Source organism: Mobula birostris, chromosome 16 (assembly GCF_030028105.1).
Source record: "Mobula birostris isolate sMobBir1 chromosome 16, sMobBir1.hap1, whole genome shotgun sequence".
Classification (NCBI taxonomy): domain Eukaryota; kingdom Metazoa; phylum Chordata; class Chondrichthyes; order Myliobatiformes; family Myliobatidae; genus Mobula; species Mobula birostris.
Window position 1 is genome coordinate 58,358,140 of NC_092385.1, and position 25,928 is coordinate 58,384,067.

At 40.8% G+C, this 25,928-nt stretch overlaps 1 protein-coding gene across 3 annotated transcripts in view; it reads left to right on the plus strand.

The window, feature by feature from the left end:
• Nucleotides 1–25,928, plus strand: part of dnah1 (dynein, axonemal, heavy chain 1) — a 379,457-nt gene that overhangs the window by 327,087 nt on the left and 26,442 nt on the right. For all 3 annotated transcript variants that reach the window (XM_072280693.1, XM_072280695.1, XM_072280696.1), the window contains 9 exons: nt 929–1,080; nt 7,822–8,018; nt 10,574–10,718; nt 11,897–12,055; nt 17,481–17,612; nt 19,547–19,717; nt 21,449–21,628; nt 21,959–22,135; nt 24,548–24,718. In XM_072280693.1, the coding sequence (XP_072136794.1) occupies nt 929–1,080; nt 7,822–8,018; nt 10,574–10,718; nt 11,897–12,055; nt 17,481–17,612; nt 19,547–19,717; nt 21,449–21,628; nt 21,959–22,135; nt 24,548–24,718 (1,484 nt within the window). The remainder of the gene's footprint in view (nt 1–928; nt 1,081–7,821; nt 8,019–10,573; nt 10,719–11,896; nt 12,056–17,480; nt 17,613–19,546; nt 19,718–21,448; nt 21,629–21,958; nt 22,136–24,547; nt 24,719–25,928) is intronic.

A 25,928-nucleotide genomic window follows, 5' to 3' on the forward strand; every position in this document is an offset into this window, starting at 1 on the left:
ATCCTATCCAGTCTCTCCACATAACTAAAGTCCTCCAATCCAGGCAAAATCTTGGTGAATTCCCCTCTGTAATCTCTCCAGTACGATCACCTCCATTCTAAGGTACGATAATCAGAACTGTGCACAAGGTCAGGCAAGCAGCATCTGTAGAAACAGAAATAGGGTTAATGTTTCAGGTCTTAGATTTTTGATCAGTTTTTTATATTTTTAAATTTTCATTTATTGATAAAAATTGCAGTCAGTCCTGTTGACCTGATTGAGAGTCAAACTAGATATATTTTTTTTTTAAACTTCTTGGTTTTGGACAGATTTTCTACCTGCTTGTCCAGGAGAACAGATTAAAATTTAAAAAACTGAGCCGCCAGAGTGATTAGGCTACATAAGTAATATAATTGTTCCCACACCCATGTTCCATCTTTCTCAGTAACTGCAAGTGTTCATATTCAAGAGCCAAAGATGGGAATCTTTAAAACAACCAGCTATATGAAAAAGAAAGAGGGATCATAAAGATCAATGTATCCATTTTTATATGCTATGCTGGAAGAACAATACTTGAACAGTTGACTTGGAGGCAAGATCATGACTGAAATGTCAATATTATTTTTTAATCTTACTGCTGATTGTGTGATGGATTCATTAGTAATTGTCATTTTGCAGTGAATCCTGGTCAAATCTAACTTTATATGATATTCTGTTTTGAAGTTGCTTGTGCAATCTAACATGCCCTACATAGCTCCATGAATAACCAGAGTGGATATTGTGAATGCAAGCACAGAGGTCAATCAACGTTCCCTGATACTTAAATATATGGACCCTTCTAACCAAATTATGTGATAGTCTATATTAGAAGTGCTAAGCCATAAGATTTGTCAGTTAAATTAAAGCACAGTGGACTCACATAGACAACAACCTGTTTTCTTGCTCCTAGATACTGTGGAGAAGAGGATAACACTTATTAATAATTACTTCACCTACAGCCTGTACCTCAATGTCTGTAGGAGCCTATTCGAGAAGCACAAGCTGATGTTTGCTTTCCTAGTGTGTGTGCGGATCATGATGAACGATGACAGGATTGACATGGTCAGTAACAAATCCATAAATCTCCATTGGCTTAGTGAGTTATATTAAATCACAGAAATCTCAGCCAGACAATAGACAATAGGTGCAGGAGTAGGCCATTCGGCCCTTTGAGCCAGCACCGCCATTCACTGTGATCATGGCTGATCATCCACAATCAGTATCCAGTTCCTGCCTTCTCCCCATATCCCTTCACTCCACTATCTTTAAGAGCTCTATCTAACTCTTTCTTGAAAGAATCCAGAGAATTGGCCTCCACCGCCTTCTGAGGCAGAGCATTCCACAGATCCACGACCCTCTATGTGGAAAAAGTTTTTCCTCAACTGCATTCTAAATGGTCTACCTCTTATTCTTAAACTGTGGCCTCTGGTTCTGGACTCCTCCAACATCGGAAATATGTTTCCTGCCTCTAGCGTATCCAATCCCTTCATAATCTCATATGTTTCATTCAGATCCCCTCTCATCCTTATAAATTCCAGTGTATACAAGCCCAGTCACTCCAATCTTTCAACATATGACATTCCTGCCATCCCTGGAATTAACCCAGTGAACCTACGCTGCATTCCCTCCATAGCAAGAATGTCTTTCCTCAAATTTGGAGACCAAAATTGCACACAATACTCCAGGTGGGGTCTCATCAGGGCCTTGTACAACTGCAGAGGGACCTCTTTGCTCCTATACTCAACTCTCCTTGTTATGAAGGCCAACATGCCATTAGCTTTCTTCACTACCTGCTGTACCTGTATGCTTACTTTCAGTGACTGATGAACAAGGACACCCAGATCTCGTTGTACTTCCCCTTTTCCTAACTTGACACCATTCAGATGGTAATCTGCCTTCCTGTTCTTGCCACCAAAGTGGATAACCTCACATTTATCCACATTAAACTGCATCTGCCATGCATCTGCCCACTCACCTAACCTGTCCAAATCACCCTGCATTCTCATAACATCCTCCTCACATTTCACACTGTCACCCAGCTTTATGTCATCAGCAAATTTGCTAATATTACTTTTATTCCTTCATCTAAATCATTAATGTATATTGTAAATAGCTGTGGTCCCAGCACCGAGCCTTGCGGTACCCCACTGGTCACTGTCTGCCATTCTGAAAAGGATCCATTAATCCCTACTCTTTGTTTCCTGTCTGCCAACCAATTTTCAATCCATGTCAGTACCCTACCCCCAATACCATGTGCTCTAATTTTGCCCACTAACCTCCTACGTGGGACCTTATCAAAGGCTTTCTGAAAGTCCAGGTACACTACATCCACTGGCTTTCCCATGTCCATTTTCATTGTTACATCCTCAAAAAATTCCAGAAGATTAGTCAAGCACGATTTCCCCTTTGTAAATCCATGCTAACTCGGACCTATCCTGCTACTGCTATCCAAATACGCCACTATTTCATCTTTTATAATTGACTCCAGCATCTTCCCCACCACTGATGTCAGACTAACTGGTCTATAATTGCCTGTTTTCTCTCTCCCTCCTTTCTTAAAAAGTGGGATAACATTAGCTACCCTCCAATCCGCAGGAACTGATCCTGAATCTATAGAACATTGGAAAATGATTACCAATGTGTCCACGTTTTCTAGAGCCACCTCCTTAAGTACCCTGGGATGCAGACCATCAGGCCCTGGAGATTTATCAACCTTCAGTCCCATCAGTTTACCCGACACCATTTTCTGCCTAATGCGAATTTCCTTCATTTCCTCCCTTACCCTAGGTCCTCTGGCCACTATTACATCTGGGAGATTGTTTGTGTCTTCCCTAGTGAAGACAGATCCAAAGTACCTGTTCAGCTCGTCTGCCATTTCCTTGTTCTCCATAATAATTTCACCCATTTCTGTCTTCAAGGGACCAACTTTGGTCTTAAGTAATTTTTTCCTCTTCACATACCTAAAGAAGCTTTTACTCTCCTCCTTTATATTCTTGGCTAGCTTACCTTCATACCTCATCTTTATTGCCTTTTTAGTTATCTTCTGTTGCTCCTTAAAAGTCTCCCAATCCTCCGGCTTCCCGCTCATCCTTGCTATGTTATACTTCCTCTCTTTTATTTTTATACTGTTCTTGACTTCTCCTGTCATCCACGGCCGCTCCTTACTTCCCTTAGAATCTTTCTTCCGCTTTGGAATGAACTGATCCTACACCTTCTGTATTATTCCCAGAAATACCTGCCATTGTTGTTCCACTGTCATCCCTGCGAGGATATCTTTCCAGCCAACTTTGCCCAGCTCCTCCCTCATGGGTCCATAGTCTCCTTTTTTCAACTGTAATACCTACACCTCCGAGTTTCCCTTCTCCCTCTCAAACTGTAGATTAAAACTTACCATATTATGGTCACTACCTGCTAATGGCTCCTTTACCTCAAGTTCCCTTATCAAATCTGGCTTATTACACAACACTAAATCCAGAATTACCTTCTCCCAGGTAGGCTCTACTACAAGCTGCTCTAAGAATCCATCTCTGAAGCATTCCACGAACTTCCTTTCTTGGGGTCCAGTACCAACCTGGTTTTCTCAGTCTACCTGCATGTTGAAATCCCCCATAACAACCGTAGTATTACCTTTGCGACATACATAGAAACATAGAAAATAGGTGCAGGAGTAGGCCATTCGGCCCTTCGAGCCTGCACTGCCATTTATTATGATCATGGCTGATCATCCAACTCAGAACCCCGCCCCAGCCTTCCCTCCATACCCCCTGACCCCCGTAGCCACAAGGGCCATATCTAACTCCCTCTTAAATATAGCCAATGAACTGGCCTCAACTGTTTCCTGTGGCAGAGAATTCCACAGATTCACCACTCTCTGTCTGAAGAAGTTTTTCCTAATCTCGGTCCTAAAAGGCTTCCCCTCTATCCTCAAACTGTGGCCCCTCGTTCTGGACTTCCCCAACATCGGGAACAATCTTCCTGCATCTAGCCTGTCCAATCCCTTCAGGATCTTATACGTTTCAATCAGATCCCCCCTCAATCCTCTAAATTCCAATGAGTACAAGCCCAGTTCATCCAGTCTTTCTTCATATGAAAGTCCTGCCATCCCAGGAATCAATCTGGTGAACCTTCTTTGTACTCCCTCTATGGCAAGGATGTCTTTCCTCAGATTAGGGGACCAAAACTGCACACAATACTCCAGGTGTGGTCTCACCAAGGCCTTGTACAACTGCAGTAGTACCTCCCTGCTCCTGTACTCGAATCCTCTCGCTATAAATGCCAGCATACCATTCGCCTTTTTCACCGCCTGCTGTACCTGCATGCCCACTTTCAATGACTGGTGTATAATGACACCCAGGTCTCGTTGCACCTCCCCTTTTCCTAATCGGCCACCATTCAGATAATAATCCGTTTTCCTATTTTTGCCACCAAAGTGGATAACCTCACATTTATCCACATTAAATTGCATCTGCCATGAATTTGCCCACTCACCCAACCTATCCAAGTCACTCTGCATCCTCTTAGCATCCTCCTCACAGCTAACACTGCCACCCAGCTTCGTGTCATCCGCAAACTTGGAGATGCTGCATTTAATTCCCTCATCCAAGTCATTAATATATATTGTAAATAACTGGGGTCCCAGCACTGAGCCTTGCGGTACCCCACTAGTCACCGCCTGCCATTCTGAAAAGGTCCCGTTTATTCCTGCTCTTTGCTTCCTGTCTGCTAACCAACTTTCCACCCACACCAATACCTTGCCCCCAATACCGTGTGCTTTAAGTTTGCACACTAATCTCCTGTGTGGGACCTTGTCAAAAGCCTTTTGAAAATCCAAATATACCACATCCACTGGTTCTCCCCTATCCACTCTACTAGTTACATCCTCAAAAAATTCTATGAGATTCGTCAGACATGATTTTCCTTTCACAAATCCATGCTGACTTTGTCCGATCATTTCACAGCTTTCCAAATGTGCTGTTATCACATCCTTGATAACTGACTCCAGCAGTTTCCCCACCACCGACGTTAGACTAACCGGTCTATAATTCCCCGGTTTCTCTCTCCCTCCTTTTTTAAAAAGTGGAGTTACATTAGCCACCCTCCAATCCTCAGGAACTAGTCCAGAATCTAACAAGTTTTGAAAAATTATCACTAATGCATCCACTATTTCTTGGGCTACTTCCTTAAGCACTCTGGGATGCAGACCATCTGGCCCTGGGGATTTATCTGCCTTCAATCCCTTCAATTTACCTAACACCACTTCCCTACTAACATGTATTTCGCTCAGTTCCTCCATCTCAATGGACCCTCTGTCCCCTACTATTTCTGGAAGATTATTTATGTCCTCCTTAGTGAAGACAGAACCAAAGTAATTATTCAATTGGTCTGCCATGTCCTTGCTCCCCATAATCAATTCACCTGTTTCTGTCTGCAGGGGACCTACATTTGTCTTTACCAGTCTTTTCCTTTTTACATATCTATAAAAGCTTTTACAGTCCGTTTTTATGTTGCCTGCCAGTTTTCTCTCATAATCTTTTTTCCCCTTCCTAATTAAGCTCTTTGTCCTCCTCTGCTGAACTCTGAATTTCTCCCAGTCCTCAGGTGAGCCACTTTCTCTGGCTAATTTGTATGCTTCTTCTTTGGAATTGATACTATCCCTAATTTCTCTTGTCAGCCACGGGTGCACTACCTTCCTTGATTTATTCTTTTGCCAAACTGGGATGAACAATTGTTGTAGTTCATCCATGCAACCTTTAAATGCTTGCCATTGCATATCCACCGTCAATTCTTTGTGTCATTTGCCAGTCTATCTTAGCTAATTCACGTCTCATACCTTCAAAGTTACCCCTCTTTAAGTTCAGAACCTTTGTTTCTGAATTAACTATGTCACTCTCCATCTTAATGAAGAATTCCACCATATTATGGTCACTCTTACCCAAGGGGCCTCTCACGACAAGATTGCTAATTAACCCTTCCTCATTGCTCAAAACCCAGTCCAGAATAGCCTGCTCTCTAGTTGGTTCCTCGACATGTTGGTTCAAAAAACCATCCCGCATACATTCCAAGAAATCCTCTTCCTCAGCACCTTTACCAATTTGGTTCACCCAATCTACATGTAGATTGAAGTCACCCATTATAACTGCTGTTCCTTTATTGCACACATTTCTAATTTCCTGTTTAATACCATCTCCGACCTCACTACTATTGTTAGGTGGCCTGTACACAACTCCCACCAGCGTCTTCTGCCCCTTAGTGTTACGCAGCTCTACCCATATCGATTCCACATCTTCCTGGCTTATGTCCTTCCTTTCTATTGCGTTAATCTCTTCTTTAACCAGTAACGCCACCCCACCTCCCCTTCCTTCATGTCTATCCCTCCTGAGTATTGAATATCCCTGAACATTGAGCTCCCATCCCTGGTCACCCTGGAGCCATGTCTCTGTGATCCCAACTATATCATAATCATTAATAACAATCTGCACTTTCAATTCATCCACCTTATTACGAATGCTCCTTGCATTGACACACAAAGCCTTCAGATGCTCTTTTACAACTCTGTTAGACCTTATACAATTATGCTGAAAAGTGGCCCTTTTTAATGCTTGCCCTGGATTTGTCGGCCTGCCACTTTTACTTTTCTCCATAGTACTCTTTGCTTCTACCCTCACTTTACACCCCTCTGTCTCTCTGCACTGGTTCCCATCCCCCTGTTGTGAACTAACCTCCTCACGCCTAGCCTCTTTAATTTGATTCCCACCCCCCCAACCATTCTAGTTTAAAGTCACCTCAGTAGCCCCCGCTAATCTCCCTGCCAGGATATTGGTCCCCCTAGGATTCAAGTGCAACCCGTCCTTTTTGTACAGGTCACGCCTGCGCCAAAAGAGGTCCCAATGATCCAAAAACTTGAATTCCTGCCCCCTGCTCCAATCCCTCAGCCACGCATTTATCCTCCACCTCATCGCATTCCTACTCTCACTGTCGCGTGGCACCAGTTTTAACTCTTGATTTAACTTGCACCCTATATCTCGGACAATGGACAATTGTTCCACTGTGTGCTTGGGCCACTGTTAGTTTCTCAGTAGAACTTTTAACTCATTGGAAAAGTACCAGAGATGGAGAGGATTGATTGGGCGTGAGAAGCAGAACAAAAAGCTCAGGATCACACTAGCAGACTGTGAGCCATATGAGATGCTGGTTAAGGCTGCACTTGAGCAGCCACAGAGCCGATCAACCTTCAGCCCAGGACAGAGGACTCGGGTAAGCTGCTGTTGGCGGCCTAGAGGAGATGGGCTTAAGAAGAAGAAACTCTAAGTATGGTTGTACAGCAGTTCACATTCAGGGAGGGAAAGCCCATGCATTTGTGAAACATGCTGGCATTTAAATTTTGCAAGATCAAAACCATATGAATGCAGAAAATAAAACATTGCATCTGCAGTTCTAGTGAATTGACATATACCCAAGGAACAAGAGTGATCTTTAAGAGCACAGAGCATCTAGCTACCTGACTGTCGCAGAGTAATACTGCCCAATAGCTATACAGTGCGTAGCATTTTGACTTCCTCTTTAGAGCAGCATAGCATCCCAACATTAAGAGATGATAAATATCACAATCTTCCCCAGCTGCAAACTTTTAATATGTTCAAGTGGTGCATGTGTCACTCCACAAATTGGTAACGACAACACCAAAAAAACAAGTGCTACTTGCCTGTTTGTATTTAAAATGTAGTCTGCTAAAAAATATTTACCCAAAATGGTAAATTGGAATTTTTTTCTTTATCCTTTCCTAATTTGATTGTAATTGAACAGGATGAATGGCGTTACCTGCTCTCTGGAGGACCCACCCACACTCTGAGCCCCAATCCAGCCACTCAGTGGCTCTCAGAAAGAGCATGGAGAGACATTCAGAGCCTTTCTAGCCTCAAGAGCTTCTCCAGTTTCATAGAGGATTTTGTCAACAATCTGGATGGTTTCCAGAAAATCTTTGACAGTCCAGACCCTCACAGGTGAACTTTAAGAATTCTACGATAGATGTATTTATTCATACATTATTTGCAAGATTCCAGATTCAAGTTTATTTATCACATGTACATTGCACCATATTTTCCTACAAGAATGTGGCCCAGCTGACAATGTCTTCTTGCATTGACCTTGGCAGAGTATTTAGGATCAATGGGATGTGGACTCAGAAGGCACTGCTCTCCTCTGAACACCACTGGTCATTATGGGTGTTCACTAGATTCTTCTGCTGCTGTTCAGAAGATACCTTTTTAACCCTTCCCTTTTTCTTTACTCCACTCCATCCTCCCCTTCCCTGGCTCTTGACATCGATACGAGTCAAAGAAGAAAAACTTGAAAGTCAATCTTCCTCACTTCTTCAGGAAATTTCTCAAATATAGTTGTAGAAAGCTATCAATGTACATATTTCACAAATTTGCTTTCAGATTGGCAACTCCTAAAGAAAGAAACTGTGTCTGGGAAATTAGGTCTCTCAAACTTGATAGTAATTTTTGGTGGAGTGGTAGACGTTGTCAACGTGAACTTTATTACTGTTTTAGTTGAGCCAGACATGGTAGCCTGGTCTGGAAAGTGAGATTGCATGAAATCCAGGGTGGGTTAGTCACTTAAATACAAAATTGGCTTGGTGAATGGAGTCAGTAGATCGTAGAGTCGAATCATTTTACGGATTGGACGACTGTGGTCACCAGTGTGCTCCAGGGATTGGTGCTGGGTCTCTTGTCATCGTCCATAACTATTAATGAATTGGATCAAAATGTAGGTGGCAAGATTAGTAAAGTTGGCAGATGATTCCAAAACTGGTGGTGTGATAGACTGTGAAGAAGGTTGTGTACAGTTACAAAATGGGATATGCAGTAGATCAAAAAGGAAAATGAGCAAAGGAATGGCAGACGGAATTCAACTGATCAGTGTGAAGTGATGCATTTTGGTAAGTTAAAGCAGGGCAAGATATACACAGTAAATGACAAGGCCCTTGAGAGTGTTGCAGAACAGAGAGGCCAATGGTACAAATACTGTACATAGCTCCCTGAAAGTGGTGACACAGGTAAACGAGGTGGTAAGGAAAGCTTTACTGTGCTTATCTTCATGGGGTAACAGTGTCTTCAGGCATTAAATACCAGACTTGGGACATCACATGGCTGCTGTACTAGAAATTGGTGAGACCACACCTGGAATATTGTGTGGAGCTTTGGTCACCAAACTATAGAAAGAATATGATTAAACTATATAGGGTGAAGTAAAGATTCACAAGTACATTTTCAGGACTAGAGGGCTTAAAATATAAGGTGAGAAAGGATAGACTAATCTTGTTTTCCATGGAGCAAAGGGGGCTAAAGGTTGACCATATAAAAGTTCATAAAATCATGAAGGGCATAGATAATGTGGATTATCACAGCCATTTTCCCAAACTAGGGGAGTCTAAAACTGTAGCGTGTACGTTTAGGGTGACAGTGTAAAGATTTCAATGGGCCTGAGCTGTAACTTTTTCCACGCAGAGGGTGATAGGTGTATGGAATGAGTTGCCAGAAGAAGTGGCAGAGCTGGGTACAATCCAATGTTTAAAAGTATATGGAAAGGAAGGTTTGGAGGAATGTGAGCCAAAATGGGACTAGCTCACGAAGGCAGCTTGGTCAGCATGGACAAGTTGGCTCAAAAGGCATGTTTCCATCCTGTAAATCTCTGACTCCATCATTCTAAGTTTCTGACCATCTACCCTATCTATGTCTGTCATGATTATATAAACTTCTATCACATCACCCCTCAGCCTCCAATGATCCAGCTTAAAATAATCCAAGTATATCCAACCTCTCCTTCTAACTACAGGTCGACCTTCACTAATCCGGCACCATTGGGACCCGAGGAGTGCCGGATTAGTGAAAATGCCGAATTACAAAAGGATCACGTTAAGCATAATCAGTGCCGGATTATCGAAGGAGCCGGATTACAGGTAGTCGGATTAGTGAAGGTCGACCTGTAGTATCCTCCAACCCACACAATATCCTGGTGAACCTCTTCTGCACTCTCTCCACAGCCTTCTCCCTGTAATGTGGCATCCAGAACTGCACATAATACTCTCACAATGGGACCTTCCCTCTGGATAAAGAGGATGCAAAGATCTCAGCCAAGGCCTTTCATTAAGCCCTGGAGACTTATCCAGCTAAATGTTCAAGAAACCCAATACCTTCTTCTTAATATCAACATACCCCTCCCTGATCTCACTATCATCCATATCCATCTCCTTGAGTATATCAATGCATTGTACTAATTTATAGCCTGTCCACTTCTGCTGCCTCTAGGCATAAATTCACTCATTTGCCCTTGAGCGGCCCTGTGCTTTCTCTAGCCACCCACTTGTTAATATTGAGTTTACTAGTTTATAAGTTACAATTAAGTTGAACGTCATTCTTATCCAGGCAAATACAATTGAGCAGTCCATAAAGTTAAAATATGTATAACTTTTTGTTCCTAGGAAAACTGTTATAAATTTACCACAGTCACCAGCTTCAAAGATTAAAGAACTTGAATGTAATTAATTTTACAGGGAACCTTTACCAGGGAATTTGGATGCTCAAATGAATCTATTTCAGAAACTACTTGTAATGCGTTGTCTTCGAGTGGACAAAGTCACCAATGCAATGCAGGACTTTGTGTCACTGAACCTTGGGCAAAAATTCATTGAGCCTCAGGTCAGACTTTCTGCTTTGTATTTGTTCTGAGTTTGGTCACTGTGATAATTAAATTTGCTGCATCATATTCTTACAATGTGTTTCTAGTGCTGTGTAAAAGTTATGAACCCTAGAGATCAATAAAGATTCAAGAATAATGTTTACAACATTTGAAAAGACCATTTAGTCCAATAGATCTGTACTGTCATTGTTGGTCCACACAAGCCATCTCCCACAGTACTTCATCCAAACCGCTCAATATATCTTAATTCTTCTACTCTTTTGAAATATGTGCTTATCAATTGCTCTCATTCGTGCCGCCATGAAATATATTTGTGTTTAACACTAATGCCCAAGTGGTTTGGAATGATAATTTGGGTTGGTCTTTTAATGATAAAAATCCATTTAATCCTCATCTAATAATGAGGAAATTTGATTTATTTCTATTTGCTCTGGTTATCACTGCAGACTACTATCTACAAATCACTCCTAATTACTCTTGAAAATGTGGCAGCTGTCTTACTGAATTACTGCAGTGGCTGGTGTGAAAGAATAACTCAGACCTGTTATGTAGGTTGTTTCAAGATTTTCATTGATAATAGAAGAATGCATATACTATATTTCCAAATAAGGATAATAAGGAACCTTGGAAACTGTCTTATGGATTACTGCTGTTAATTATCTCAGTGATAAAGACAGGGGAGTTGATAACTATCACCCAGGTAGCCTTCAACTGTACTTTGTATAGATGGTACACGTTTTATAGTCACAGTTGTCAGTGGTATAAAAAAGAGATGGTTAGGATAATGGATGTATGGGAAATTCAGCAAATTGACAACAATAGAATTCTTCACACTCGTGACGGATACTTGGGAACCGTGGGCTAACAAGTTCATTAAATCTGCTGAAATCAGTTGCCCATTCCTACAAGAATGAGCTCTTGGAAAATAGTGTGGTTTTTAATACCACCTCAACATTGATAAGACTGTTAAATTCTTCAAGGGAAAGCTTTCAATTCTGCATCTCCACTCCATTTGTGTGCCACTGAATTTGTGCAAACATTGTGTTTAATGTTTTAATGTCACAGATTAAGCATCATAAATGCTTCATTCATTTACTTTCATGTATAGATTTTGAGGGATTGTTTATTAGTGTTACAATTTTTTGAAATATTTAAAATATCACATTATTTCTTTCAGACCTCAGATTTATCTGGAGTTTTTAAAGACTCATCTCCAAGCATTCCCTTGATATTTGTGCTGTCCCCAGGCACAGACCCTGCAGCTGACCTGTACAAGTTTGCAGAACAGATGAAGTTTTCTAAAAAACTGAGTGCTATTTCATTGGGACAGGGACAGGTAAGGAATAAGCCTTCAAACAAATTCACACTATGCTTCCTCAGTTTCTTTGCCATAGCTGGACATACAAAAGTAAGAATGCATTATCCTGAATAGATAATAAACAGGGTAGTATATGGTGACATATACTGTACATATGTACTTTGATAATAAAATTACTTTGAACTTTGAATAGAAATAAAGTATGCTGGAAATACTTAGCAGGTCAGGCTAAATTTATGGACCAAGTTAATGAAATTATATAAAAATTGAGAAAAGTTAGAAATATTAACTACTGTGAAATCTGATAGCCATGTTGAACTGTTCAGCGCTACAGGTGTCAGCTTCCAATTTCTAATGCAAGTTATGAGGGTCTATTTCTGGCATGACTTGTGTTGCTTATTACATAGTTTACTATGATAAGGCAGGTATTGCCCATGCAAGCTGGTAGTGTGCAGTGTCATCGTCTTAGCAGATCCTTCAATTCAAGGATGACTCTTTCCACTGATGAATGGGAAGATCCATAAAACCATGTCATAGGAGCAGAATTAGGCTATTTGGCCCACAGAGTCTGCTCCGCCATTCGATCTTGGCTGACTTATTATCCCTCTCAACTCTATTCTCCTACCTCCTCCCCATAATCTTTGATGCCCGTACTAATCAAGTACCTTTGCTTTAATAATACCCAGTGGCTTGGCCTCCACAGACATCTGTGGCAATGAATTCCGCAGACTCTCTACCCTCTAGTTAAAGAAGTTCCTCTACATCTCTGTTCTAAAGGTTATCCTTGTATTCTGAGGCTGTGCCTTCTGGTTCTAGACTCCTCTATTACAGAAAACATTCTCTCAACATCCACTCTATCTAGGCCTTACAATATTCGATGGGTTTAAATGAGATCCCCTCCCCCACCCCCCATTCTTCTAAACTCCTGTGAGTACAGGCCCAGAGCCATCAAACACTTCTTGTACATTAATCCTTTAATTCCCAGGATCATTCCCATGAATCTCCTTTGGACCCTCTCCAATGCAAACATCATTTCTTAGATATGGTTCTTACCGCTGTCTGCAAGGAGTTTGTACTTTCTCCTCGTGACCTCCAGGTGCTCGGTTTCCTCCAACAGTCCAAAGACAAAGACATTCTGGTTGGTGGGTTAATTGGTCATGGTAAATTGTGATTAGGCTAGAATTAAATCAGGGGATTGCAGGGCTGCATGGCTTGAAGGGCCAGAAGGGCCTATTCCACACTCAATAAATAAATAAAACAAAGCATCCAAGATGTGACTGAACACATTGATGAAGGTAGAGCAGTAGATGTAGTGTATATGGATTTCAGCAAGGCATTTGATAAGGTTCCCCATGCAAGGTTTTTTGAGAAAGTAAGCAGGCATGGGATCCAAGGGGACATTGCTTTGTGGCTTGCCCACAGAAGGCAAAGAGCGGTTGTAGCTGGGTCATATTCTGCATGAAGGCTGGTGACCAGTGGTGTGCCTCAGGGATCTGTTCTGGGACCCCTACTCTTCATGATTTTTATGAATGACCTGGATGAGGAAGTGGAGGGATGGGTTAGTAAATTTGCTGATGACGCAAAGGTTGGGGGTGTTGTGGATAGTGTGGAGGGCTGTCAGAGGTTACAGTGGGACATTGATAGGATGCAAAACTGGGCTGAGAAGTGGCAGATGGAGTTCAACCCAGATAATTGTGGTGGTTCATTTTGGTAGGTCAAATATGATGGCAGAATATAGTATTAATGGTAAGACTCCTGGCAGTGTGGAGGATCAGAGGGATCTTGGGGTCTGAGTCCATAGGACACTCAAAGCTGCTGCGCAGGTTGACTCTGTGGTTAAGAAGGCATACGGTGCATTAGCCTTCATCAATCTTGGGACTGAGTTTAAGAGCCGGGAGGTAATATTACAGCTATATAGGGCCCTGGTCAGACCCCACTTGGAGTACTGTGCTCAGTTCTGATTGCCTCACTACAGGAAGGATGTGGAAACCATAGAAAGGGTGCAGAGGAGATTTACAAGGATGTTGCCTGGATTGGGGAGCATGCTTTATGAGAATAGGTTGAGTGAACTTGGCCTTTTCTCCTTGGAGCAACAGAGAATGAGAAGTGACCTGGTAGAGGTGTATAAGATGATGAGAGGCATTGATCGTGTGGATATTCAGAGACTTTTTCCCAGGGCTGAGATGGCTAACACGAGAGGGCACAGTTTTAAGGTTTCAGGCCGAGACCCTTCGTCAGGACCTGAAACTCGGCCTGAAACGTCAACTGTACCTCTTCCTAGAGATGCTGCCTGGCCTGCTGCGTTCACCAGCAACTTTGATGTGTGTTGCTTGAATTTCCAGCATCTACAGAATTTCTGTTGTTTACAGTTTTAAGGTGCTTGGAAGTAGGTACAGAGGAAATGTTGGGGTAAGTTTTTTACTCAGAGAGTGGTGAGTGCATGGAATGGGCTGCCGACGACGGTGGTGGAGGCGAATACGATAGGGTATTCTAAGAGACTCCTGGATAGGTACGTGGGGCTTAGAAAAATAGAGGGCTATGGGTAACCCGAGGTAATTTCTAAGGTAAGGACCTGTTTGGCACAGTATTGTGGGCCGAAGGGCCTGTATTGTGCTGTAGGTTTTCTATGTTTCTATGACTGGAGACCAGGATGTGCTGCACAGACTTAAAACACACACACACACACACACACACACACACACACACACACACACACACACACACACAGAGTCTAGTACACACTGAAATACTCTACCAATTACTCACTATGCACACATTCACATTATTTTACTCACACATCTCAGTTTCCCTGTCTCTGGGTAACTGTATTCCCCTAATTGCCTCCCTTCTCTTGATTTATCCCAATCTCAAGGTTCTAGGTTCAAATTTATTTATCACATGTACAACATACAATGAAATGTGTTGTTTGCATTAACAACCAACACACCTGAGGAAATGCTGGGCTATATTCCGGTGCCAACATATCTTGCCTACAATGCTCAGCAGAACAACACAGAACACAACAAGTAACAAAACAACAACAGCAAAACAAGCCCCTTTCCTCCCTCCCACCCACTGACCCGTACTCATACGTAGTCCTCCAACCATGGGATAAGCTGTCTTCGATCTCCAGCCTCCAACTGTTTCGGACTGAGACTCAGGCTTGCAGACATTAATTAGGCCTTCGACCTCCACGGTGAACTCTCAGAGTTTCACAGCTCCCGGACTGTGGTCAATGGGCCTCTATTTCCCCTTGCTCTTAGCCTTCCTAATGAACCATTCCCTCTTCCTCCCTCTCTTGAATTCACACACACTCACTCTGCCCTTGCCACTCTAACCCTCCGGCTTCTGCGGACTACTCTCCTGAAGTGTAAAGCCACTCACTGATGACTGTGGCTCACGCTCAGATTGGTCTTCAGTGGCCAATCACCCTCCCACTTACCCACACACAATGCTGCTAAGCTGAACCACATGGACCCAGCACTTTTGGGGAATCCTGTCACTCATCAGCATAAAGAAACCCATTTTTGGCTCTCAGTGATGCTTTGAAGTTTGTTGGTGATTGACTTTGTAAACCTAATTGTATACATGAGTTGCATTTCCAATGCTATGTGCTGATGGATTTCAGATCAAAGGGAAGTCATATGAGTTATACTTGAATCTTCACTAATTTGCTATAGATGTGGTATCTTTGGCAGTTAAAGTTTCTGGGTCTTCACAAGACCAGGAGGAGATCCCAAAACTATGGCCAGTAGAATGAGAAGGATAAGGGGGAAGGGCTCTGTGCAAGATGACTCATACTCATCTGGCTGTCCAATGTTAGACTGACAAAGAAATGATGCCTGCTTTTCCAAGGACATCACAGACAGCTGCTAAATACTACAACCACACCCTAGAGCTACCCAGCAAGGTCAAAATTGCCTTACCTGTGGCAATGAGTAACAGCTCTGCTCTCTTTGTATTACTCCAGCTATTGTTGACCAAGAGACTTCCCTCCTAATTACAGCTCACCACTGCATAAAGAAGATTACAGAGACTTCACAGGTTGAGCTTAGTTCATCACTTAGTCTGGGGTTCGCTATTAAAGGTTGGTGTCCAAAGGTCAGTTGAAGGTTTGGAAGTCAAAACCTAATGACCAAAACCTGGAGACCCAGAGGCCTGTCCTGGAGTTTGGAGGACTGCTGTGCGTAGGGGTGGGAGGGAGCAAAGGGGCTTGTTTTGTTGCTTGTTGTGTTCTGCGTTGTTCTGCCTAGCATTGTGGAAATGCTATGTTGGCGTCAGGATGTGTGACGACACTTGTGGGCTGCCCCCAGCAAACAACACAGTTCACTTTATGTTTCAGTGTACATGTGAAAAATAAATCTGAATCTGAATCCTCCTTAGATGGACAACAAAAGAGAAAAGTAGTAGGGTTCCCAATATATTAAGGACTGTATGCATTTCATTTTGAGGACTCTACAACAGAGGTCTGAGATGCTAATGACCCAAATGGATATCAGTTCCTCAGTGTTGAGCTTGTCAATGACCAGGCTCTGAAGATAAACTTAGTTAAACCCTAAAATCAGCCATAAGATCTTAGCAATGCAATAGTTTGCTTGTTGTTTCTACTCTTTTGCAGGCATCCCATAAAGATAAAAGATGGGTGGTTGGAATACAAGATATCTGTTTCATACCTAATTCCTAACACCCACCCAAAGTCCTTCTCAAACAGAGGAACGTGGATAAAGTTAGACCTATGCTCAGACTTTGAACATCATATTCAAAGGGTTCCAATGCCAGAACCATTTGCCGCTACACTGCTTCAGTGAATGAATGGAAACACAGACTGTCTGAATGATGATGCATCACATACCCTTTTACCTCTTCCTTTCCCACCATCTGGGGACCCAAATATTTTTTCCAGGTGAATCACTGGGTCACTTGCACTTCTTCCATTCTGATGTCCTACATTCAGTGTTCACAATGCGGCCTGCTGTACACTAGATAAACGAAATGTGGACTGAGTGACTGCTTTGCACAGTACTTGCTTTCAGTCTGGAAAATGACCCCAAGTTTCCCATTACCTGCCACTTTAATTTCTTTATTCCAATTCCACTCTGACCTAGAGTAAAACACACCAAATGCTGAAGAAACATCAGGGTCTCGGCCTGAAACATTGACTGTTTGGTCCTCTCTATAGATGCTGCCTGACCCACTGGACATGTCTTCCTGCTCTGCCATTCACAAGATATTTCTCTAAAGTTTTGGATAAGGTTTGATCATAAACAATAAGACAACAAAACACATTAGTCATGGTGGCAGTGGTTTCATTATTTTAATTTTTTTCTAAATCACAAGAATATATTTATGATTACCATAATAATTATATCTAGTAATACAATCACATATGAATATTGCTAGGTGATTTCTATCAATAGTGTTGACATAACTTTTTTATTTGTAGGGGCCAAGGGCAGAAGCCATGATGCACAATTCTATGGAGCGTGGAAAATGGGTGTTCTTTCAAAACTGTCATCTGGCTCCCAGCTGGATGCCTTCTCTGGAGAGACTTATTGAAACAGTGGATCCTGACAAGGTGATTTTTTTCTTTTATTTTCATATGGAGTGAGATATATAGTGAATGCTATCAGTCTTCCCTTTAATGATTTTGATAATATCGCCTTACAAATAGGACTAAGGATCCTGAGTTAAATGCATATAGAGATAGTGGAGGAAAGTGGAAAAAGCTGAAGACGTGAAATGTTGCCTTCTTTGTAAACTCCGATGACAAAGGACAGACACCAAATTAAAGTTCTCGTGTTTGTGTTCAGTTCAGTTCTGTCTCCGGAATGAACCATGTGGAACTTTGCACACCATTTCCTCAGAGGATGAAATGAGTTTGGTTTACTCTTTGGGTGTCAGCAGACAATTTTATAAGGATGACATTTCCCTTGTGAACATTTAACTCCCTATATTTTTTAATAAGTACTTTTACATTTAATAAATAATTTTATGCTAAACAGAAAACATATTCTACGTACAGAAACAAATTTAAGTTGCTTTGAAAATAGTACTTGCATCCATGGTGACGAAGTATTTGAGAGGCTGATGACGAAACATATCAACTTCTGCCTCAGAAGCAACTTGGATCCACTCCAATTGATTACCGGCACAACAGGTCCACAGCAGATACCATCTCATTGGCTCTTCATTCACCCTGGAACATCTGGACAGCAAAGATGAATACATCAGGATGCTCTTTATCAACTACAGCTTGGCATTCAATACCATTGTCTCCTCAAAACTAATCAATAAGCTCCAAGACACTGGCCTCAATACCTCCCTCTGCAATTGGATCCTTGATTTCCTCACCCGCAGACCCCAGTCAGTTCAGATTGGCAACAACATCTCCTCCACAATCTCTATAAGTACAGGTGCACCATAAGACTGTGAGTTTAGCCCCCTGATCTACTCACTTTACACTCATGATTGTGTGGCTAAGCACAGTTCCAGTAGTTGCAATGCCAAATCAGAGTTTACTGATGACACCACTGTCATAGGTCAAATCAAAAGTGGTGATGAATTAGCATATAGGAGGGAGATTGAAAATCTGGCTGAGTGGTCCCATAATAATAACATCTTAATGTCAGCAAGACCAAGGAACTGATTTTTGACTTCAGGAGAAGGAAACCAGAGGTCCATGAGTCAGTCCTCATTGGAGGACCAGAGGATTGGCAACTTTAAATTCCTCGGTGATATTATTTCAGAGGACCTGTCCTAGGCCCAGCACATGTGTGCAAATTCAAGGACAGCACAGGCACGCCTCTACTTCCTTAGGAGTCTGCAAAGAAAGGCATGACATCAATCTAAAACTTTGACAAACTTCTATAGATGTGTGGAGAGTTTATTGACTGGCTGCATCACGCTTGGTATGACCTTGAACGGAAAATACTACAAAAAGCAATGGATACGGCCCAGTCCATCATGAGTAAAGTCCTCCCCACCACTGAGCACATTTACATGAAATGTTGTCACAGGAAGGCAGCATCCATCATCAAGGACCCCCAGCAGCCAGGTCACACTCTTATCTCACTGCTGCCCTCAGGAAAAAGCTACAGGAGCCTCAGGACTCACATTACTAGGTTCAAAACCAGTTATGACCCCTCAACTGTCAGGCTCTTGAACCAGAGGAGATAACTTCACTTGTCCCAGCATTGAAATGTTCCCTACGGACTCACTTTCAAGGACTCTTCATCTTATGTTTTTGATACTTATTGTTTATTGATTTAATATTATTTCTTTATTTTTGTATTTGCATTATTTGTTGTCTTTTGTACACCGGTTGAATACCCAAGTTGGTGCAGTCTTTCATTGATTTTATTATGGATTTATTGAGTATGCCTGCAAGAAAATGAATCTCAAGGTTATATATGGTGACATATATGTACTTCGTTAATAAATTTACTTTGAACCTTTGAAATACGATTCTTTTGATTGTCTCGCATATGATTGATGTTCTTTCATATCTAGGTTCATCGTGATTTCAGGATTTGGTTGACTAGTTTGCCAAGCAATACATTTCCAGTTTCAATTCTTCAAAATGGCTCCAAAATGACTATTGAACCACCACGAGGCATAAAAGCAAATCTCATGAAAACATACACAAGTTTTTCTGATGACTTCCTAAACTCTTGCTCTAAGGTAATTCTACAACTGAAATTTTGACAATGGAATGTGTGATTTGAAAATGCAGGATGCTTACCATATTCGGCTCTGTCATCTGGTCAGTGATTAGGAAAGTCTAAGTATAGGAATGTAAGGCATAGAGGGAGGCTATTTAATCCATTGTGACTTGCCAGCTCTCTGTTAGAACAATCTAAATTTCATTACACCTCTGCATTACAATCCGTAGCTCTTACTTGTCCTTTAAATTTTATTTACTCTTCACTCAGAAGATGTAATCATTTCTACCATAATTACCCATTAAGCCAAATTTAGCAAAATACAATAACGTTTAATTAAGTGTAGTTAAAATAACAAATATTTAACAAAATACAAGAAGAAATTTCTCCTGACCTCTCTCTTCAATTATAGTTTTAAATTTCTGGCCTGTTGTCAATTTAGAGGATTTAAACATTTTCTAATTTATCCTCTATTGTTTTAAAACCTTCCTCTAAGTAGTTTTGTCTACCAGAGAAAAATTAGTCCTAGACTAAAAGTCAGCTTGCAAGTCAGTCGACTCTCCCTATCTATCTCAATATAAATTAAAGTAGCAGGCAGGTAACTGCATTCTCATATCTCCTCTGATCAAGTTTGATTCAAATTAAGATCAGGAGTAAACCACACAAACCTGCCTCACCATTTGATAAAATAATGGCAGATCTGGTTCTTCAGCTCCACATTCCCACTTACCTGGTGTGACCTTACACACCTTGCTTATCATGGTGCCATCTACCTCTGTCTGAAAAATTATCCATGACTTCCACAGCCTTTTGAGGAACTGAATTCCACAGACTTAACACTGCAAGAAAAAAAAATCACCTCATCCCTGCCTTTAATGGGTGATGCATTATTTTTAAATGGTTGCCTCTAACTCTTAATTATCCACCTGAGCAAACATACCCTCCAATTCACCATTGATGCCCCAGTGGATACAAGCAAAGGCTTGTGCATCCTTTCTCATAAGACAATTTATCCATTTCAAGTATGCATCTCTAAGTCTAAGTTAAGTTTACTGCTTCCTTTCTATAACTGAAGCATAATCTTCCTACTTTTGTATTCAATTCCACAAACAGCAACATTCTGTTAGCTTTTCAAATTGCTTTCAATTAATTAATGTACAAGCCTTTTGTAAGTCGTGCGGTGGGACACTGAAATCCCTTGGCAAGTCAGAGCTCTGCATCTCAAATTATTTCAATGAGTTTATTTGCCAGCCAAAATGGACAATTCACATTTCTCTTTAGTACATTCTACTTGCCAGATAACTGTACCATTTATAGCCTCATTACATCCTCTTACAACTTGCCTTATTACCACTTGCCTTTGTGTCATCAGCAAAGTTGTAACCATACCTCAGTGCCCTTGTCCAAGTTATTCATGTAAATTGTAAAAATTCAAGGCACCACTACTAATCCATGTAATGCATCACTTAATCCATCCTGTCAACCAAAAAGAGACCCATTAACATTTACTCTGTGTCCCATTAACCACATAATCTTTTTACCATGTCAATATGACTTCTCCTACAACATAAGATTTCGTTTTGAAATAGCCTTTCAATGTGACATCTTATTAAATGATTTCTTGAAATTTATTACTATACCATCTGCTAGTTCCCTTTATCCACAGCACATTTTTCTACTTTGAATCCTCTTGTATTGCAATAAAATATCAACTCATGTTTGAGTTTAAAACTTTTTCTCTCAATTTCAGGTTTCAGATTTTAAGTCCCTCCTGTTTTCTTTGTGTCTGTTCCATGGAATAATTATTGAACGCAGGAAGTTTGGACCCCTTGGATTCAATATTCCATATGAGTTTACAGATGGGGACCTACGGATCTGTATCAGTCAACTGAAAATGTTCCTGGAAGAGTATACAGAATTACCCTTCAAGGTATGAGCTAGACTATTATAATTGCAAATACAAAGGATATTCTCATCATTAAAGAGACAGAAACTCAAAACTGTAAGATGGAAGAATATGCAACAGTATATACCTTGCAATTTTAGAACTGATCTGCTGATGGTATTTGAGTATTTGAGATCTTTACTAATTAGCGATTGTCCTCCCTTGTTCCCAGTGCATTTAACATAGAGACACTCCTAGCACCAACTGATATTGATTGGTCTTCAAATGCTTCTCCTGAAAGTGAATCCATAAGCCATTGTATTTGACATTTTTATCCAAAATATTCCAATTCAATTATTTGTTTCCACTTCACAGGTACTGAAATATACAGCTGGGGAGATTAATTATGGAGGTCGTGTGACAGATGACTGGGACAGACGATGTATAATGAATATTTTGGAGGATTTTTATACCGCAGATGTTCTAGAAGAAGATCATGTTTATTCAGAGTCTGGGATCTACGTGCAGATTAATAGTGAAACTGATCTTCAAGCAAGTGCAGATTTTTTTAATCTACTAATTTCTCATTCTTTAATTAATTATAGAAACATAGAGTTGATGTCTCTTCAACAATGATTGTGTCTAACACCACCATCTCCTCTGGCAATGAGTTGTAGGTGCTATCCACTCCCTATGTAAAAAAAAAAGTTGCAATCCCCTCATATCTCCTGGAAAACTCCTTCTCTCACCTTAAAACTATGCCCCCTCATTTTCAATGTCCCAAATATTGGGAAAAGATTCTAACTATCCTATCTAAAACTCTTACAGTTTTACATATCTCTGTATAGTCACTCCTCGGTCTCTCTTGATCCAGGACAACACACCTAGCCTAATCAATCATTCCCTATAGTTAAAATCTTCCAATCTAGACACATCTTGGTGAATCTCCTCCTCTGCACTCTCTTCATCTCAGTAACATCGTTCCTATAGTGTGGCAATCAGTACTCCAAACAGTACTCCCAAGTGTGGTCTGAAGTGTGCTTTTATGAAATTGCAATGTAATTCCCAACATTTTCACCACCCTATCTACTACTTTGCCACTTTTACTTGAAGCACAAGATCCCCCTGTTCATCAACATTTTTTTACACCCTGGTTTATCCCTGCTGTCCGTCTTAAGCAGTAGCTATCCTCTAGCAGTGCCTATCCTTTACAGCTATCCTCACTATTAACAAAGATACAAGCATTTTCATTTGGGAGCTTCCTTCTTTGCATCCCAAAGGGTAACTTTATGAAGTGTTGACAACCATGTTGGAGAATTGTTGATGCCTGCTCATCTTCCAAAAGACAACTGTTTCTCTAACTTCATAATGTCACTGATTATTAAAAGAAACAAGAAAACGGCACTGAGGCTGATGAGTAAGAAGCAAACTGAAAAGATTTCAGAGTAAGGACTAAGTATCTCTTTAGAATAAATCAGCTTCCTTTCATGTTTAATTCCAATGGACTCCAAAGTGCTAGAAATCTATATAAAAATGTTTAATCTACTGAACTCAAGCACCTGTAAAATTTATAATCTGCTAAGCCTCTTCAGAAATGTAGAGATTCATTACTACAACAGGTTCTATTTGAGTATATTTATGTTTTTACACCCCTTGCAAGCAAGGTAATGGTAATATGCCCTAAATACTAAATAGCACTCTACCAGGTAAGCAGTAGTTGCGGAACACTTAAGAATTAAATTTGATTAAAAATAACCTAGTTCAAGAGAGAGCCTTTATGCCCTGTGCAATGGATTACTGTGATGCTCAGGGATAGACAGCAAAAGCTATTGTCACATTTCTTCAATCTACTTACAGTAGCTTTGTAGATTGTGTGGCGTAATGGGGTTTCTCAATGTAAAGGATGAGCAAGGTAACCATAGAATGAACAATTAGTTTAAAGTTAGTTGTGGCAGTCCCCTAGTATTTACATTTACAAGACTAACTTTGTGAGCAATCTCAGATAATCAAGTACAGGTCGAAACTCTCTAGTCTATGGCACTCTTGGGACTTGACTGATGCCAGACCACAGAATGTCAGACTTGAGATTTGCCCCCAACCACCTTCCTCTGAGTATGGCAGCAGTTCTTTTTATGCTTAGACAATCTCTGTATCGTGTAAGGATTCTGAGAACTGTCCATAACACTAAGTACCCTGTAGGCTGAAATCACAGTTAATTCTAAGTTAGTTTCTGATCTTAGTTAGAATTAGTGTAATTTGCTCTTATGTCTTGTGATCTTACCGTATATAATTAGTGGAGATCTGTACTACCGACTCAAAACATGTGGGATCACAGGAACTGCCAGACCAAAGAATGTTGGACTAGAGAGTTTTAACCTGTATATCCAGCATTAATCTGTTAAAAGCAACTTTTAAAGAACTGAATAAACAAATAGATTGATTAACTGTATCACAGAAAATCTTGTACAATTTTCAACATGGTAGAACAGGATTAAATAATTAAATATTAAAGCCAGCATTGATTAAATAATCTGATACAGTAGTTAAAACATGAGCTTAGGGTTTAATGAATGTAGTATGAACTGGCAAAGGGTTGCAAGTGATATCCTTTGGGGTGGCAATTTCTCCTCAATCTAATATAGTTGTGGGTAAAACCCTGCTTCTAATATACCTTTATTTTGAAGTCAGTTTCTGGATAATTTTGACCATGGGGAAAGTATTATCAGAAATTGCAACATAAAATTTGGCAACCAATAATAAAGAATGATTTTTTAAAGAATGTTTGAGCTAAAGTATACTAATAATGAACTTTATTTGTAATAGTGTAGATTTTGAAACTGTAGTCTATGAGAAGTTTGTGTTGCGTTTATCAATGTGTGTGTTTATACAGACCTATGTTACATAAATGTGAAACATAAATATGCAATGGAGATTTCTTAACCTGCTTCTAATTCAATTCCACAGGGCTACCTGGAATATATTAAGGGTCTTCCAATTAACGACACCCCAGAAATATTTGGACTACATGACAATGCAAATATCACATTTGCCCAGAATGAAACTTTTGCCTTATTAAATTGCCTCATCCTACTTCAACCTAAGACATCAGCCGCTGGGGGAAAAGGTGTTGAAGAGGTTTGTTTCAACAAAATTTTTATTACTCACCCACAAGATTTTGGAACAGGACTCTTATAAAGTTCATGTCTGATGTCTAAAATCTGGCACAAATGGGAAAAACACCGTGTTGGATTTTAGATTTTCATGGATTTTGGAAAATGCAAAAATGAGATTTGGGAAAACTAAGGACTGTACTACCAAATATTGTCCCTGTTACCAACATCCAAAGTAAGAGCAAATGTTTCAGGGTGGGTCTAATTAGGTTGTTTTAAGAATGCAGGAACTTGGCCAGTGCACAAATGTAAACTGGAGCAACACATCAAAAGCTGAAAGAACTCAATGAGACAGGTTGTATGTTTTTAACTTGTGATCCCAGAGCGCAACAAAAGCCACGCCTTCATTGGAGGTATCTGCAATTCCCTTAAAAACCCATATTGTATCCTCCTTTAAAGGTAGTTATTTCTTGGAATTCTGCTTTCTCTATACAAATTAAACCACTGCCATAATTCTCTAACCTCCACTGTCAGCAAGATATTTTAAATATCTTGCTCTGAATACTTAGGGGTCGTTATTAGCAGAAATGAGAAATTTATAGTTTTTAGAGGAAAAAGCCAGTGACTTCAGAAGGCGTTGAACCAATGAACACAAAATACTCCACAGATGCTGGGGTCAAAGCAACATGCACAACACGCTGGAGGAACTCAGCAGGTCGGGCAGCATCTGTGGAAACAAACAGTCAATGTTTCAGGTCCTGACGAAGGGTCTCGACCTGAAACGTTGACTGTTCGTTTCCACAGATGCTGCCCGACCTGCTGGGTTCCTCCAGGGTGTTGTGCGTGTGGCGTCAAACCAATGCTGTAAATTTACATTAAAAAATGTAAAAGGTTCCAGAGCATGAATGATTCCTGGTTTTTCTCACTGCCCTGCGCTCTGATCTTTTCAGACCCAGATGTGAGCCTGGGTCTTCCAGTAGTATTCCAGTCCATACTAATGATTGCTGCTGTATGCTCCCGGCCCATAGTCATTGCAGGCAACTAGATCCAGCTATTTCCCCTGATGATTCAACGGTTGACTTTGTCCTTGTCTCACAGAGATCTCAATAGTTTCTGGAGATTTTCAGACTATCTTAGAGATTTGCCAATCCTTGTGTAAACCCATGCAGCTGATATGCAGGGATTGTTCTCCAAGTGATCAACAAAAACTGGAGCACCTCGTAGGTTGAGAAAAT